The sequence below is a fragment of the Charadrius vociferus genome, unplaced genomic scaffold, assembly GCF_000708025.1.
Source record: "Charadrius vociferus isolate BGI_N301 unplaced genomic scaffold, ASM70802v2 scaffold169, whole genome shotgun sequence".
NCBI classification, from domain to species: Eukaryota; Metazoa; Chordata; class Aves; order Charadriiformes; family Charadriidae; genus Charadrius; species Charadrius vociferus.
Window position 1 is genome coordinate 1,082,793 of NW_009652966.1, and position 11,751 is coordinate 1,094,543.

Genomic DNA, 11,751 nt, shown 5'->3' on the forward strand with positions numbered 1-11,751 from the left:
GGTCTTTCTGTGAGAGAAATGGTGAACATTTTGGGCTTTAAATAATGACATTCCCCAAATAGGCAATAGCTGAGAGGAGCTCAGAGGGAGGGGGCCTGCCATTTTCAGGTCATGAGACCTCTGCGTTCTGGCAGAGGACACTGGCAGAGATGGATTAAGTTAAACTGGAAAAAGTTAAGTCTAGATGCTTGGTGGAAAGCCCAAGCTGAGTTCCAAACTTGCAATGATTTTTCCTTTTTTTTTTTTTTGGTCAGTAAAAATAATAGTTCATATGTGCTTTAACTGAAGTTTTGCAACTTTTTGAATATCGTGTTTCACATATGGTTTATCTCTGTATTATGAGTAAGAGTAATGACAAACATTGCTTAAACAGGAGAATTTAAGGGTATGCTTGAGATGTTTTGGTTGCAGCTTTCTCACCAGAAAAGGGGAACTTGAAACGTGGTAAACTAATCCATATTCCACTAGGAAAACACTCCTAGAAGCAATTGATATTTTGGCTTGTGGGCTTAGAAATTTAAAACAGATTTAAAACACACTTTTGTCCCAGATGTACTCACTGTGGCTTACTCTGTCTTCAGGAGCTGTCACGTACAGTATGTCACTTGGCTGTTCTGTAGCGTGGTAAACACTAACCTTGCAGGGGTGATTGCAGGTGGCTTTCATCTACCTTTAAGTAATTTTTTTCACATGGCGTGCATAAAACCTGTCTGAAACTCGCTTTGTGGGGAAAATCAGTTTGCGATTTTGTCTGCTGACATGAATCCAAGCATGTCATGTGCGAGACAAGCCCAGTAGTACTTAACATATAACTCTACCTCTTACCACCTCGTTGGCTGGTGAGGCTCGAGGTACCCACATCACAGGGGAAACTCACCTTGCCGGCCGCATCTGTCATTCCTTTGCTATCCTAGCATCGGAGTCTCCTGCCCTGTGCAACTCCCCTGACGCAGAGGGTGTTCCTGGCTCCCACACACATCCCGGGGTCCAGCAGCGGTGGTGGGCAGCCGCAGCCCCAAGCCCTCCTCCTCTTGTCATACTCCGCGCCTTTCTCCCTGTCTCTTCCAATAACAACTTTGGCAGGGCACCATGCTTCCTGGGGGATTTTCTGGTGTTTCCGAGTTAAAAGAGTTACTGGGAGGAGAGGGGCACTCCCGGGCAGGGAGACCCTTTGAAGGCCAGCAGGACTTAGATGCTGCCCTGCTGTTTGCCCCAGGACTCAAGTCTTGGCTCAAGTGCTTTCGGTTCGGATCTGCAGAAGGTCTGGGTAGTCGGGAGATGAGCGCGCTGTGCAGACATAAATATTCCAGCAGCTAAAGCCAGATCTCTCTAACGCTCAGCTCCTTCTGTTGCGCTGAACGAAATATGGCTTTTAACTTTTGCCAGGTCTTTCACGAAAACAGAGGAAAGCAAGTCACACGTTTAAACAGAGTTGACAGCCTGCTATTTAAATGCCAAAACAAGCCTTTACCGATTCTTAAGTGGAATTAAATATTCACTTTATATATAAAAGTAGATTTTGAACCATAACTTGCTTTGCTTATCTGTCTTTCTCGAAATAAGAGCGCCGCTCAAGTTTTCTCTCAAATGTATTTCTGTTTTTAAAATGTACTTATCTGACATTCTTGCTATCACTATAACAACAAAACCTCAAATATTGCATTGGTTCAATACTAAAAAAGGATGATCCAAGCAAAAACCAGCATTTTCCCAAAGCCTAAATCAGTAATTTTTACTCTGTTGAAATTAATGGCACTATTCAAGATTAACCATGTACTTGTTGAATTACCCATAGAATCATAGAATTGAGAGTCCATTGATTTGAATTGAATTTGGTATAGTTTTAAAAAAAATAATTTGAAAATGCAATAATAAGTGAGGAGGTGGCTTTTTTGTAATGAATAGCTTTAAAATACACATACTCCAAAAATAAAAAGTGGCGAACCGTGTTACTGCCGTTGCTGATTAGGGGTTGTGGTGAAGACTAGGACTACGAATACTGAGGCGTTGTTTAATTCTACTTATTTAAAAGACTTCTTCGCTTGGTTTCTTTTCCCCGTATATAGGTAGAAAAATGACAGAAATGTCTACATGTGTCTTGTGTATGTGTTTCTTCAGAGCTAGGGATTTATATGTAGAATGATTTTCATTTCAATAGTAGTATGCAGATCATGCTTTAAAAATTAGCTTGTGATTTGTAATGTTTTCTAAAATATCAGCTCATTGTTGCTTGTTTGCCACGATAAAAGATAGTACTGGGAAGTTTATAATTTATAATCACGTACCCCAATCATCGCTGACTGTGTTCTGACCATTTGGGGTGAGACCGAGAGCGTGAGGGTGATTTGGGTTTGTCAGTGCGTTCTTTGTGTGAACGCGTACTTTTTAGAGTAACTCAGAAAGGGCTACACCTGACCAAACCAGGCTGTGCCACAGGAGAACAGAGTGCTAATCCTACGCTGCATTTCCAAACATTTAAGCTTAGAAACGTCGAAGAGGTAGGGTAGTATGGCAGACATTCACCGACAGCAGACTGGGATCAAAACGACTGTGGTGTGGCAGATCCAAGTGAGTCTTGTGAGCAACCTAGCCCCCTTTTAAGCTCTGCTTGGAGATGCTATACCGGACCTAAAAGAGGCATAAACCTTCTCCTGGGTTTCCAGATGCATCCCTGTTTTCCCGCCTGTGCATGGAGCAATTTGAACACTGGCTTAACTAACGGCCCGGAGAGCCTTTCTGCAGGATCCACGACTAAAAATAACATCGTGGTCTCATACCATGAAGTGCTGAGCACCAGTTGAAGATTTCTCCTCTGCGTGCACCAGCCAATGCGGTGTGTTGTACGGGGACGCTTTCTCATCTGCGGTGCGCCTCTGTGGGCACAACCGCCCACAGCTGTGAAACACAGCAGATACCGGGAGCATATTATTAAACATTTTGGTTTCTCTTATTTTGTTGCCAAGTAGATGCAGCACAAAACACAACTCTGTCTCTGGAGACCGAGGCAGATTTTTATCTGGCGTGAATGTGCCAAGATGCTTGTAAGTTTTGATCCCGGTCGTGAGTTGAGGAATACGTGGGCACGCCTGGAGCTTTCTGACAGGGATGGCCGCTGCTGTTGGAAGCGTGGTTGGAGAGGTCAGCCTGACAATTGAGGGCGAATGGCTAATATTTAAATGTAAAGCAATCCCAGAGATTGATCTGCTGGTATCATGCCTAGATGCCTAGCAGACTGACATATCTAATTTCAATATGTTTCTCTTTTGGGAAGATCCTAAGTCAGATGTTAACATCTGCAGGCGTAGTACACCTTATTGATCTACGTGTAAAATTTAGTAGTCTTTAAAGCAATAACTGCAAATACTGAACCCAACAGCATTGTCGTCATATTTTTGAGGTATGTTTTCGTACATGTAATCCAGTTCCAATACGGACATATAGGGTCTGTGTGACAGCAGGTAAAGAAGGCATTGCAACACGTAACAGCCTACGCTTATACCAATACACCCCATCCTGTATCGCTCTTCACGTGTTTTTCTTAATCCAGCTACCATGCCTGCACGTAGCCCTCATGCTTACTTGCTCTTAGAACCTGCGCTTGGAGGTATGAAATGAAGTCGGGCTGTGCTTGAGTGGCTGGGATTTCACTCACTTTGCAAATGAGGATGCTGTTAATTTCAGTTGTTAGAGAGGCCCAGCTAAGAAGCGAAGTTACTGACCAAAATTGGTTCTGTTTTACCTCAAACCAGGACACCATGCCCCTGAGTTGTGATAAACTCAGTGAGAACTGTCGCGTAAGTTAGGCTCGGTGCTAATTCTGCCTGCATGCTGAAGGATCTCGGTTAGCTGCAGTGTTTTATTATCTTGGTGAGAACGGAGTAGGAAGGCAGATGTTCGCTTCAAGTGGATGCAAATTCCCTTGCTCTGCCTGCGTATTCGGTAGCACTTTGAAGCGGCTCTGTGTTCCGAGTTAAAATCGTGCCTGCCGGGAGAGGCCGCATGAGGCAGGTTGCGCGTTTGGGCAACAACTCGTTGATTGCAACTCGTGTGACAAAAGGGATCCGGATTAGCAGTTTCACTTGGCTTTTCAGAAGATGGGAGCTGATGAGCTCACTGATCTAGCTGGAAAAAATAAGTCAGCAGGGGGGAAATTACCTCAGCCTCTTTGTTGACATTACTGTGGAAAGTAATCCCAGAGTTGAGCAGCGTACATTGTTATTTTTAATACTGTCAGCTAGGAAAATTCATTGCACCTCTATTATATCATGTGTTATTACAGGTATCGTTTTGGAAAGGGCAATTCCTGCAGTATGATTCCGATCTCCCGTGTACTAATTTTGCACAAGTGCAGTTCTTGAGACCTTGCCTGCGTTGGCAGCAAGCTGGGATATGAATTTATAGCATCCTAGCTATTTCATGTTAATTCACCCGGTGTTTGTCTCTGCGGATGATATTTCACTCCACTTTGAATGTGAATCGGCTGTCCTTCACAAATTTCCACAAAGCAAGCTGGTACAACATAGCTAGCCCTCTGTAAATTCACACGCTTTTCACAGCACGCTAAATTCCTCTTGCAGACAAGTGCTCCTATTCAGTGGGATGATTTCAGGCTTAAATCAACCTAAGTGAGACAGCGTTCGTCCCGCTGAACAGATAGTGTTACAAGGATGCAGCCATTACAACACAAGCAAAAACCTTAAATCAAAATCCAGACTTAACCTCAGTAACTCCGTCAGAGCATGCATCTACTTCAGGTTCTTGCCTGCCCAGTTTCCAAGGCTCCCATACATCCTGCCATGACTCATTCCCAATTTCAGCCCATCTTTTGTGCCATCAGGGTCAGGAAAAGATTTCAGATTAAAAAGTAACTCGAAAAAAAAAAAAAGAAAAAAAAAAGATTGTTGATGTATCTAATCCCGACCATTCCTTTAGTCCAATTTAGACTGTAAACAGGTGAATTAGTACCAATGAGGGAGCAGCAAACTTTGGTAGGGGAGGCAGTGCCTGAGAAGGGGGAAACACCCCTTACCCCTACTTTGCTGCTAGAGGAATCTGCCCCCTTAGGAAGACAGTTTGGTGCTCTATTAGTCTTAATTCTAGCAGTCAATGGGCAACATACATACTGGTGCGGCATTCAGCCTCACCGAGGTGGAGATCAATCATTATTAGCGTTTTGTGCACTGCTGCATTAAAATGGGATGAATAAAATTAATTACCCCTGAAACGTGACCTTCCGCACAGAAGGCCAGAACTTCACAACCTGTAAGGGAGACTTTATTCAGAGAAATTGTACTCAGGTGTCAAACACATGCGCACACAACCTTCAAGATAGTCAGAACAAAAAGAGAGCCACAGTGTACTGTTATTCTCTACTTTCATAGATGGGTAAAACTGCAAGAAGAGAAACCAAAACCTTGTTCTCAGTCATCCCCCTTACTTTCTCTGACTGAAGAAGTCTATGTGAATACCCAAACCTTATCTTATCACGATAAGATCAAAACCTCACGCGATTTTAGTGTAAAATTGAACATATCCCTTAATTTTTAAACAATAAAAGCAGGCAGCAGCCTTTCTTTTAGGGAAGCAATTAAGTCAAGCGAAGAGAGAGCTGGTCCATGACTCCGGTGAGCGGAAGGTGACTTCACTGCCCTCCCACAGGCTCAGGGGCAGCTTTAAATCCCTTCACCTCTCTCTGCTTCAGTCCTGCCATTTGCCAGGCAGGAGCAGAGCCAACTTTAAGCCAAGGCTGCGGATGCCCATCCGTAAAGGCGTCCTGTTTGAACAACCCCTTAGCAGGGGAAAGGCTGCGTTTCTTTTTTGAGATTTTAAAATGGTACTAAAAAGAGCAGTTATGGGTGCCTGCACATAGGTAGCGTTTAAAATGAGGTGAAAAATTTGATCATTTTAAGAAACAGAAAATTTTGCCTTAGTTTTTAGAACTTCCTACAAGTGCTTGTTTTCTCTCATGTGTGCGCTGCATCGATTTTGCAAAGCATGTGTAATTGCAAGACTTGATCCCAGAGGAGGCAAATGAAACTTTTTATAGCATTTTCAGGCCACTCATAAAAGCTCTGTATTTAAGCTAGGTATGATTTATTGGTTTTATTGCTGGTATTGTTATTAGCTTCTAAAATTAAAGGTAGCCCACCTCAGCCCATAAGAAATTTAAGTTCCTCAGAAATAACAGTGACTATCATCTTCTTCATTTTCTTTGGCTGCAAAAGCCAGAATTTCTGTTCTCAGTCATCCAAGACATGTGGTAGGAGTATCTCCTACAATGCAAAGTAGTAGATAAAGAGAATAAGGAAAAAAATCTTTTGGTCCCCATTTTCTCCAATACCTTTCTCCTATTCCCGTAAGATTTTCCTTTGCCCATTCAGACCCCCTTTTTCTTAAAAAAATCCCATCTTTCTGTGTACTCCTTCCTCTTAGCTCATGGTCGTACAGCCTGACTGTAGGGCATGACCAGTGAATCATAATAGCAAATGTCAGCACGAAAAGATCTCCAGTAGCCCATTAGCTGTTTGAGTTCATACTTATTATTTATTGAATGACTGTGAATAATGAAAAAATTGCTCTAAATCATTACAGATTTGTGGCTAAATCTCTAGTAAAAGAGAAAATAAGTTAAAGCAATTACAGAATTTATTTGCAAGGAAAAAATTGCCTTCTTCTCGTTAATATTATATAGGGTAGACAGCACCAGCGAGAGGAATAGAGGCAATCAGTGCAAATTGGTTAGGGATACAAAAAATGGAAACACTGAAATGGCAGAAAAGTGAAAGAAATTCTTACAGAAATGCTTCCATGGAGCTATCTGCCCTAATCTCTGCAGGTTAGGGCATCAGTGAGTTGGACAACATTGGAAATTATCACCCCAAGTTGTGCTTGCAGTCAGTATTTAGAGGAGTAAATTAGGTTAGGTAAATCCCATTCTAGCTAAATAAGGCTAATCTTTGGACTGCCATGCCTAATTTGTGCACAAGTTTGGGCTTAATCTTTTTCTCAAAGGATACCAGACCAGGTCAGTAGTACCACTGATGCAAACGGTGTGCAAGTTTATCATTTAGGCTTGTCTTCCTAAAGGCAAATGAGAATTTTGTAGCTATTATACAAATGGACAGAGGAATCACAAGTTGCACAGCTGAAGGAAGATACCAATTCCTAGCACACAGATTGTGTAGCAAACAACAAAAGGAACCTATCCCAAAATAGAAGAGTATCTAAATGTTTTTCTGTTGGCTTTGTGGAGCACATGCGGTAACGCCTCTTTGTGCATTTACTTGAGCAGTTCTCTAAATCAGATTCCATTTTAGGGTAGCCTCGAAGATTATGTAAGAGCAAATTGTGGGTTTATGTTTCCTACTTAAAGAAAATATGTGTTATCAGGAATCATGTTACCAGCCATTAGCCAAAATCTGATACCTGTTAAGGAGTCATGCTCAGCATCATATTTAATTAGCTCTAAATTCTTTTTTTCATCATAAAGTCAAAGGCTTTCCAAATTAATGGGGCTATTTGAATATTTTTAGGCAAGAGCCTATTAACACTGAAATGTTTTTTTACAAAAACATGCTATAGCTAAAGCTCACGATGGAAGTAATTTGTAATATTCAATGACCTCATTTTATTCTGTTTTGCTTACTCGAAGCTAATGCATATGATGCTATGTGAAATTCTCCGACGAGCCTGTCTGCAGGACTTATGGGAGCCATAAATGGATTAAGCCTCTCACTCCCTGCTTTGGCAAGTGATCAGTTACATTTAAATAAAGGTCAGTCTGTCTTTTCAAAGAACACACTGAAAGCAAGCTTAATAGCGTTCCCTACTGAGCCTAGAACATAACTATTTGAAGCATAATTAGCAACGGGATGCCAGTCACTGATTGTGCTTTTTGCTTGATTTTACGTCTGGGGAGTTCCAGTATTCCCCATTAGCTTTAAGAGGGGGCACGGTGCTAGTTATCAAATTGACAGTCTTGACCTGGCCTCTGAAAGCAGCTGTAAAACATTGTTTGGGAAAATTAAGATGAATGCCAAATGCCATACCAAAACCAGGACCGTAATATTGCTACAAATGGGACATTCGCGGTCCCTGCCGTGACTCCAAATAACAACGTAGGTAAGATATCTACTATACGTGAGAGCACAGACTTCGTTACGCTAAATACCCAGTGGCCGTGATAAGGAGGTACACTAGCTGTCCTATTATCTCTTCTTATGAGCTCTGTATTTTGAATTCTTTATAAAATACCCCATACTTGTTCTTTTCAGCATTAACAGAGTAAGCAGCTGTGCCATGTCTTAACATACAGATAAGAAATTTCTTGCAGGAAGGGTGGAGTGAATCAGATACAGCTGCCGACAGTAAAAAGTACTGACCACAAAAGGGTTGTTTTGTCAAGTTAATTGACTATTGAGCCGGCATAAGGCATTTAAGAATAAACATGGTCATAGAATGGTTTGGGTTGGAAAGGACTTTAAAGATCATCTAGTTCCAGCCCCCTAATACATTTTCTGGTTCTTCAGAATACCTCGTTTGTTTGGGGGTCTCCTGACCGATATTCATAGCCCCTGTGGCAACAGTGGTAATCATCTACAGGTGGAGAGGACAGAGCCGATACAGCAATTTTGGTACTCTGCAACCAGCCTGACATTCTGACAAAGATCTGTGAATTACCTTGACCTGCCTGACCTGAGCATCAGCATCAAAAATCCACTGATTGCACTTCAGTGTCATCAGACACTAATTCAGCACTGATCATTTTATCTAGTGTTATCAGGGAATGGGTAAGAGCAAAACACTGTGGACTGACTTTGGGGAATTTCTAGAGATAATGCAAGAACAGAATGGAGAGGTAGACAGAGGACAGCAAAAACAGCATAAGAATAAGGAGGTGGAGTAATCAAAAAGCAGCACAGAGGGTGGGATTAGATGGAAAGGATCTATTAAGTAAAGATGAACATGATACAAATTACTATGAGAAGATAGTAAAGCCTTACATTTTAGGTGTGATACAAAGACTATATTTTTATGTTCCTTTCTGTGTGAAACACCAATCTGCTTTTATCTCAGCCACTCTCACCTGATAGCTAGTCAATGGCTGCGTTCCCAGCTCAGGTCCACTGTGAGAGAGCAGAGGTCCATGTCCTCCAAATGCGCCTTGGTTATCAACCACAAAACAGAAACCATAAGAGGAAGGTGACCAACCAAGGATTAAGATAAAACCATGCACTATTCCCAATTTACCTGCACTTGGGGGTTAAACACAGGATTTTAGGTCTGCAGGTCTTTATCTCCTTTAATGAATGCTATATCCATTTTAAGAGTTAATTAAATATGGTACAAAATGCAGGAAGTGCCAAGAACAATAGAACTGCATTTGGTTTTACAAGCCCTTAGACATATTAAAGTAAGAAGACCAATGCCTTAACCAGTTCCATATCAGTTCTACCGTTCCACATCTCTAAAATTTATTTGTGCATTTTTTGTTTGTTCCCTTTCTAGGATTTCTTTTTCCTGATGGAAAATTTGTATAGGAAGTGGAGAAATCAGTGACTGATTTACTTGACAATGTTCAGCTTATATGAAGGTTTCGTTTTTTTTACAGATGTTCTACAAAGCAGCCAACCAATGCTCTGCTTCCAGCCTAGGCACTTCAAGGTCGTATTTCTTTGTTTTCACCACAGGTCAGATCCCATCACCAGGAAAAACTAATTTCAAAGCATCTTCCATCACAGGCACTCCAAAATAATGAAACGAAACAGCCAACCAGAAAAAAAAAATCCTTTTTCTTTAACCCATCAACCCTACGCCAGCGATGCAGAACTGTCCTCAAGCTCTAGCAATAAGGTTTGCTAGTCAGGTAGCAAATGCGCTCCTGTGGCTTAGACCACCATAATAATTTTTCTCTTCTGCAGGATGTTTACTTCAACCATTGACAACAGCAAGCTGTGTCTCCGTTGGGTCTTTTAGCATGTCCACGTTACGTTTTTCCGCATGTTGATTCGAGTACTTTAAACACTGGCTTTGTTCTCTGTTGTAGGTCATGGGTTATATGGGACTTTTGAAATGTTGTCCTCCTGGAGAAAAACTAGAGAAGACCAACACGTTAAAGAGAGGACTGCAGCCGTATTTGCAGACTCCATGCTCTCGTTTTCTCTCACCACTGCCATGTACCTGGTCACTTTTGGAATAGGTGCCAGTCCCTTCACTAACATTGAAGCAGCCAGGATTTTCTGCTGCAATTCCTGTATTGCAATTTTCTTCAACTACCTCTATGTACTCTCCTTTTATGGTTCCAGCCTGGTGTTTACTGGCTACATAGAAAACAACTACCAGCATAGTATCTTCTGCAGAAAGGTACCAAAGCCAGAGGTATTGCAAGAGAAGCCTGCATGGTATAGGTTTCTTCTGACAGCCAAATTCAGCGAGGACACAGCGGATTCAGAGGAAACGAACACTTACGAGAGTCATCTTTTGGTGTGGTTCCTTAAACGCTATTATTGTGACTGGATAACAAACACTTACGTCAAGCCTTTTGTAGTTCTCTTTTACCTTGTTTATATTTCCTTTGCCTTAATGGGCTACCTGCAGGTCAGTGAAGGGTCGGACCTGAGCAACATCGTAGCGACTGCAACACGGACCATTGAGTATACGACTGCCCAGCAGAAGTATTTCAGTAACTACAGCCCGGTGATTGGGTTCTACATCTACGAGTCGATCGAGTACTGGAACACCAGTGTCCAGGAGGACGTGCTGGAGTATACCAAGGGCTTTGTGAGGATATCTTGGTTTGAAAGCTACTTAAATTACCTTAGGAAACTCAACATATCTACCGGATTGCCCAAGAAAAACTTCACTGATATGTTGAGGAACTCCTTCCTGAAGGCCCCCCAGTTTGCCCATTTTTCAGAGGATATAATCTTTTCCAAGAAATACAACAATGAAGTCGATGTCGTGGCCTCCAGGATGTTCTTGGTGGCCAAGACAATGGAAACCAAGAGGGAAGAACTTTATGACCTCCTGGAGACCCTGAGGAAGCTCTCTCTCACCTCCAAGGTGAAATTCATCGTTTTCAATCCATCGTTTGTGTACATGGATCGTTACGCCTCTTCAGTGGGAGCCCCCTTACAAAACTCCTGCATTAGTGCTTTATTTCTGCTCTTCTTCTCTGCATTCCTGGTGGCAGACTCTCTGATCAATGTCTGGCTCACTCTAACTGTTGCCTCGGTTGAGTTTGGAGTTATAGGTTTTATGACCTTGTGGAAAGTGGAACTAGATTGTATTTCTGTGTTGTGCTTAATTTACGGAATTAATTATACAATTGACAACTGTGCTCCACTGTTATCAACCTTTGTCCTGGGCAAAGAGTTCACAAGAACTAAATGGGTGAAAAATGCCCTGGAAGTGCATGGGGTAGCTATTTTGCAGAGCTACCTCTGCTATATTGTTGGTCTGATTCCTCTTGCAGCTGTGCCTTCAAATCTGACCCGTACACTGTTCAGGTGCTTGTTTTTAATAGCATTAGTCACCTTCTTTCACTGCTTTGCCATTTTACCTGTGATACTGACTTTCCTGCCGCCGTCCAAGAAGAAGAGGAAAGAGAAGAAGAATCCTGAAAACCGTGAGGAAATAGAGTGTGTTGAAATGGTGGATATGGATAGCACCCGAGTGGTTGACCAAATTACAACAGTCTAACTTGTTTGTTTGTTGCTTTTTTACACTAGGTCTTACTGGGGGGGGCGGGGG

At 42.1% G+C, this 11,751-nt stretch overlaps 1 protein-coding gene across 1 annotated transcript in view; it reads left to right on the top strand.

Moving 5' to 3' along the window:
• Positions 1-11,738, top strand: part of PTCHD1 (patched domain containing 1) — a 22,657-nt gene extending 10,919 nt beyond the window's left edge. The window contains exon 3 of the mRNA XM_009893116.1: positions 10,046-11,738. Within this exon, the coding sequence (XP_009891418.1) occupies positions 10,046-11,700 (1,655 nt within the window). The 3' untranslated portion in view covers positions 11,701-11,738. The remainder of the gene's footprint in view (positions 1-10,045) is intronic.
• The last annotated feature ends 13 nt before the right edge of the window (positions 11,739-11,751 follow it).